The following is a 7,055-nucleotide window of genomic DNA, read 5'->3' as shown; positions in this document are numbered from 1 at the left end:
TGATATATGTAAGAAATGCAACCACTTGTGTTTCATGTCAAACAATTGTTTATTATTAATTATTATGATACAAATGAATGTGACAGACTTGAAGCTGTTAAGAAATACACAAAGTGCAGCTTAACTGACCGAACAGATATTGCTCTATATAATACATACAGTTTTCAGTCTATAAAATTAAAGCATCCTTAGCAGGTTGATCAGCTTTGGTTTCGAGGTCTTCATAGTAATAACAATGTTAACGTTTTAAAGTCGACGTCACGTGTGTCTGTGTGTTCATATATGTATACCGATGTGTTTTCTTCAATAAAGCTCCCATCATCTTTCAAAAACAACTGAATTGGACCGCAACGTTTTCTTTGTTCCTCATTTATACAGGCAATTCCAGGCAATACAACTCAAAAAATGTACCGTACATAGCAAAGAGAGAGAAACAAGATGTAATGCAGAAAGTAAACGGTAAGAAAAAGAGAAAGAAACTCATGTCCTATCTAGAATGCTCTATACATGTGACCCTGAAAATAAGCACATACTAAGAAAAAGAGAATCAATCTATGCATGGTTGTTAAAAACTACTTACAAACATTTACAGTACACATTGTTTTTGTTGTCATGACATTTTTCACCACTTACCAGGACAGTGCTGAGGTAATTTTAATGATATAATCCATTTTCTGTTACATATTTCAAGATTGTCAGCAACGTTTAGCCATTTCTCTGTACAATGTGCATATAACTATTGAGCTTTGGTCCAGCATTGAAAAGAAGAGCAAAGGCAGAACGTAGATTCTCGTCTCTCGGGTTAAATTTTTGGTTACAGCTTTGTTTTTCTTAAGCCTGTATACCTGTAGCGCTTTCCCACCACACCGATTCATGACAATGAAAGAGAAGGGAAGAATTTGATCACATACAGTATGATTTACCTTACTTAGACTATTGGTCAATTACAAAACATGGTTTTAAAATGTGAATCAAGATTTGGCATTGAAATCCAGACTTTTCCTGTAACTAAAATAAGAGGAAATGTCCATACGTACAACATTTGAAGAAATACCTCAAAAGATTGACTTTGTTCTTGCCATGTTTTTCCGTTCAGTGTTGATGGATAAATGAACACTTGTAAATTTATGAGATCAAAAGCAAATCGAGCAAATCTTAACCTGTGGTGTCAATAACGTGAGGAATTAACCGTGTATGTATTGAGTATTCTGAGTATCTTGAATAAATTTTTGTTTGTTTGTTTGTAAAGTTATGTTTTTGGACAACGTTTAAATGCAACACGTCTACAATCAAAACACTCATGTTACAAGACAGGAAAAGATCTGAATGATCTGTAAACAAATCCTTTGATGTCTAGTTGTCCTAGTCCAAGTAAAATTAGCTGTAAATAAATTGAATTTCTTATGAAATAATGTAATAATTTAATAATTTATGAAATAATTTATTCAATGAATAATAAATAATAATCATACAAAAATCATTAAAGAAATGACTGTAATCTAAAGATGGGCTCATTGTCACTAATTTGCAGAAATATCTTACATCTGTATCTTAATAACTGACAAACTATTATAGAGTTTCACATAAAAAAGTGGTTCATTTTTTAAACTTCTTTTTGCATTAAAGTAATAAAACATACACACAATCATAAGAAAAAATAACTTTCATAACTCAAGGTATTCATAACTGATGTTCAATTCACCCCATTTGCTTGTTTTTTTGTGTATATATATATATTAACCTGTGGTTTTGGTGATAAACTGAAAAAATTAATAAATAAGGTAAGTGGTTGGAGAAGGTTTAGGCCAAGGTATGAAACAAGTCCTTGGGTCAAATATTGTTTTCTTTGGCTAGGAGGCTTTGGCAACGCCATGAAGTAGCTTTAAACACAGCTGTGATGAGGGTGGATGTCTACGCTATATTCACTGAGAACCTCTTTGCAAAATAGACGTGTTTTATACCCCATTCCCGCCACCTGCAGTCTTTCATAAAACAGATGAGATGACAACGACAGAGAATGGCCTCGTACGGACGGCAGAAATGCACCAAAACAGACAATTTTGAAATAAAGATATTTTTGGAATTTGGTGACAGATTAGCATATTTACATAAAACCCCAAAGTGACCAAATTAAAAAAAGAATGAATGTCACACCCCTCTTCCCCACCACACAAATATTTTTCTTGTCCCCCCTGTTGGGTAAAAATGTAAAACACATTTACAATATAAAAAAAACCTCAGGAATCAGATGCAACAAACTTTGGTAAGTAGTTTCTTCAACATCCTCGATTTAAATATGATCCATGTTCTTATCTCTCTCCTTGAGAAAACCCTCAAGTACTGTTTAATTTTCAGTCCCATACAACTTTTTTTCTAATCTTTTTTGGTTTTTGCTTTTGTTTCTCGCTTCATGATGTCACTGACAATATTTCTTTTTGCTTTAGTTGACAGTCTATCCAGTAGGTGATACATTGGACAGTAATGATCCAAGTTTTTAAGTCCAGACGTGTCATCAATGGTGTCTATATGTCGTGTCATGTAGAGCTAAGGATGTTCCTCCATATTGTCAACCATTGGGTCCATAGGTGCTCCGAGCTCGGGTTGTTTCAGCCGTTTTATAGTGTTTTTCAACGCTTGCCTCTTATTGCAGAACCACACCCGCACCACCTCGCGATCATAGTTTAGTTTCTCGGCGATCTCCGTCATCTCCTGACCGGAGGGGTGAGTATTCTTCTCGAAGTGACTGTTGAGGATTTCCAGGGCCTGCGGCGTGAAAGAGGTCCGCCGCTTGCGCTTTTTGGAGGGCTCGCTGCCGATAAACTCGGTCAGGTTCTGCATACCGGAGCGATGGCGGGCTTCCGCCTCGGCCATCCAGCGCTCCAGCACGGGCTTAATCTTCTGGGCGCTTTTAGGGGTGATGTCCAACTTCTCGAACCTGGCAGGATATAAAAGGCCAGGATTCAGTTTGCCTGTCAGACTGCTAGCTATAGTGTTCTCTTGGGCTTCCTGTGGTAGGAAAAAGTGGCTTCTCAGGATGGTGTGTCTGGGGGAGAATTGAGAGAGAACAAGCTTACTCATGTGCCCTGACTGGGCGAGGGGTTTCCTATCTCAGGACGGGCCTCTTGGTTCAAGCCGCCAATGAGACAGAGAGTTTAGGAGTCTCACTTCCTTGTTCCATCAGCAATTGCATGCTGGGAAATGTGATATACAGCCAAATATGTCTTATTATATTTTGACTCTCTGTAGCGGCATAAAAGCAAGAGGACACGTCCACAGGCTGGTCCAAAAACAAGCATGACTTCAATTTATCTGCCTTGCATTTTTCTTCTCTAACTGTTCTACACAGTCAAATCCAGACATAGCCTCACATAAAATTCTCTATTTTCACATAGATTTTAATACATATTGTCAAAGCATGCAATAAAACATTAAAACCATTATTAATTCACCAACGGCCTGAATTATTCACTTAAATGCACACACATTTGAATAGTTTTCCTGACGCTCATTAAATGTTTAACGCTAATACATTCTCACTTTTTGAATATGTCTGCAAGTTTTTGTGCTCTCCGGGAAGGAAAATCACGGTAATTGTTTAACTTCTCGCTGTGGCACTGAACCAAAAGAATTCAGTTATACCTTTTGTTTTCTGCACAAAAACAAAACTGCGGAATCTAATTTATGACAGTAAATGTTTTTACACTGCAAAACGTCACATGCTGTTACAAGAGTTTTGTGGAAAGAGTTTATGTTTTGTGATTTGTTTTTGTCTATAGTGTTACAAACAGCAGCAGATGTAATGATTTTATTGATATTGATGAAAAACTGAATAATAATTTAATTTAATGATAAATGTTTTATTATAATATTAACAATCATGTGTGGGATATCAAAAAGCTTTTAAAGACCTAAAACATTTTTGTTGCTGACATACATTTTAGTGCTCATTCATTTGTAATAAAATGACAGATAAATTGTTCTATCGTCCAAACCTTGGATGTTTTTTCAGGAAATAAAAAAAATAAATACTATATTTTCAAAATTGACAAGCACTTTTTAATATGTTTTTATATTTGTAAAACCCAGTGACAAACATAAAGGTTATAGAAGCTGAAAATAATGATTTATGAATTATATAAAATATCAAGAAATATGGAGATTTCAGAAGGACAGTGTCTATATAAATGAGATAATGTACAGCTGTACATAATCCCGTTTATTACATAGTTACATACATGAGTGAATTATTGAATATGAAATATTTTTTGAATCATTTTATTAGCTCATTTATAATTGATGCAAATCTTTGCAAGATAAACCTATATATTTTTTAGGCAAGAAAGAAACTCCTGCTGTTAAATAAGTATTTATAAACCTTTAATAAAATACATATTAATAACCTTTAAATAAACGATGTCTTAATACGATTTTAACAAATTATGTATTAAAACATTTTATTCTACAGTACGTCCTGTTAGTCATTTTGTTTATGGTTGGGTTCATACATTTTTACGTTTGATTTTATGGGACATTTCTGTTACCTTTCTACACTAAATAATTTTGGCTCTGTGTTCAGTTCCCGCTTCAGGTCCGATGCTAAATCTGGATCGTGAAGCAAAACCACGTGAGACCCGTCGACCCAAATCCTGTGTTATCAATCCAGCTACAGAGTATCAATACCGAACATCTTTGATCTTTTTCCTCCACTGAAAGTAGTGATGTCTCACACATGCTTTAATGGAGAGATGTTTCAGTGTGTTCTGACCCGCACACCTATCTAACACATGGACATCTGTCAGCCCAGAAAAGCCCAGCTGAGCGAGATGGGGATGAGGGGCTTGAGAGGTGAACCTCTGCTTTCAAAAACAACACATAGTCTCTGTTGGTCCTGAACTCCAAGACAGGTTCCTGTGAGGAGACCTTTGATGGAATCTTAACTGGCATTTGAAAAGGCGCCTGAAGCAGGGGCAAAGGCCCACGCTCTCTCAGGTCCTCAAACGCACGAGAGACGTTTTTTCGACATAGGGTTGAGTGACAGTTAAATCCAGCTGAGCAGGAAACAACAGCCGAGTCATGCCATATTGAGACGCTCACTTATTTATTAAGTCATGTTTTATTGGAGCAAGAGCAACGAGTCAAAGATTTTGCCATCGAGTTGAACAAGAAAACAAAATGGGCATGTAATGATGCTAATACAGGTGGATCATGTACTGTTTGATAGTTTGTGTTTTATTTTTGCCACTTACTATATTTTGCTATACTGTATCAGTGATGGTTATTCACAATTTAGCTCTTTACATCTCCGTGTTCAACCAGTAACAGATGAAGGTAGTATTTAAAAACACTCTTTTTGCAGTTCTGCTTGTACGGAATTACAGACACTACAGAATTGTTTTATTTTTTTAATGCTGAACTTCTTATTTTTTTTTTACAATTTTTCTTTATTTCATCTCCTTTAAAATGTACTTATGAGTTATGTTATTTTTGGGGTTTGATTGCTTGCAATATTACAAAATGATTGGACTTCCTATAACATTTTATCTCTTCATGTATAGAAATAAAACTTCTGTGCTGTAAAATTCCAAGCAAAGATCTATTGCTTGAACTGCTCTAAATATGTGACCCTGGACCACAAAAGTCTAGTACCGAGGGAACATTTTTAGTTATGGCAAAAAATACATTGTATGGTTCAAAATTATAGTTCTTCTTTTATGCCAAAAATCTCAAGTAAAGGAAGGAAAGATCATGTTCCATGACGTTATTTTTTGTTATTTTCCTACCCCAAATATATCAAAACTTTATTGTTGGGAGTAATATGTTATGCTAAGGACTTCAATCGAAAACTTTAAAGGGGATTTTCTCAAAATTATATTTTTTGCACCCTCAGATTCTTGATTTTCAAACAGTTGTATCTCTTCCAAATATCGTCCTTTCCTAACAAACCATAAATCAATGGAAAACGTATTTATTCAGCTTTGATATGATGTAAACATCTTTTTTGTCTAAGTTGACCCTTAAGAGGCCGTTTACTGTAAACTTTTGAAAAACGGGTCTCAAAATGCACGTCTTTGAGAACGAAGGCATTATCGTTTATATGTAAACTCTGAAGGTGGCGTTTTCCAAAAACGATGACGTCAAACGCATGCGTATTACACGTTCAGTCTGTTTGCATGCGTGAGTATTCCTCGAACATTAATAGCAGCATCCATGCTGCATGTTTGCACCGCGTGACATACTCACTATCATTTCTATCTATTTAATGCCCTTGTGTCTGGATCGTTTGTCTTCATCCCGTCCTGTCCTGTTGCCCCTGGTCTGTCTTTAAATTAAGTTTAACTCAAGTTTATTTTGTTAAAGTATCTTGTTCTTGTTTTCCCCACGGAGGGATTTTGAGCTATGTTTTGTCATATGTCAAATAAAATGTATGTAAAATAACACAGAAATGTGTGTAGTTAAGAACAAGACATTGTGTGTGTTGTCCGAGTAAATTGAATTGTTTTCAACACAACACATTTAAAATCTATTATCATGAAGCACATTTAATAGCATAAATTTGCAATTTGTCAAAAACTTTCTGAATAATTAAGAAAAAACGTTACAAAGAACCCCATTCATCCCTACAAAATGTCTTCCTAACATGTTTATAGATGTCGGATTAAAACCAGTCGACTGGTTTTGGAGGTGACTGCGGAGGACAGCAGAAATAAAGCATTTAGAGTAGGTATGATTAAATATACATACAGTCATGTTAAGCAGCTCTTCTGCCCAATTTGTTGCGCAAATTACGTATGGCAGCTTTGCAGCCTATAACATGAATCATTGATGTGAATCCAGTGTTTTAGTGTGGATTAATGTTGTAAATTCGCGCGGCTTAAAAGTGGAAAAGCGATTTCCATCTCGCAATTACGTGATGATATGACATCTCATGAGCATCTGTGTGCAGCGTTGCATGCAAAAGAGGGCTCGCGCCGGGACCATGAATCGTGCCATGCAAATGGAGGAAAATTGAATTTGGTGCACTGAGAACAAGGAGAGTATATTTAACATGTTTATAC

At 35.7% G+C, this 7,055-nt stretch overlaps 1 protein-coding gene across 1 annotated transcript in view; it reads right to left on the bottom strand.

The window, feature by feature from the left end:
- Positions 1–2,466: 2,466 nt before the first annotated feature.
- Positions 2,467–7,055, bottom strand: part of pou6f2 (POU class 6 homeobox 2) — an 85,820-nt gene continuing 81,231 nt past the window's right edge. Inside the window, exon 9 of the mRNA XM_056738830.1 lies at positions 2,467–3,043. Coding sequence (XP_056594808.1) covers positions 2,545–3,043 — 499 coding nt within the window. The 3' untranslated portion in view covers positions 2,467–2,544. The remainder of the gene's footprint in view (positions 3,044–7,055) is intronic.

The sequence above is a fragment of the Triplophysa dalaica genome, chromosome 23 (assembly GCF_015846415.1).
Source record: "Triplophysa dalaica isolate WHDGS20190420 chromosome 23, ASM1584641v1, whole genome shotgun sequence".
NCBI classification, from domain to species: domain Eukaryota; kingdom Metazoa; phylum Chordata; class Actinopteri; order Cypriniformes; family Nemacheilidae; genus Triplophysa; species Triplophysa dalaica.
The sequence above is the reverse complement of the archived record's forward strand: the minus strand, read 5'-3'. Positions and strand labels throughout refer to the sequence as shown.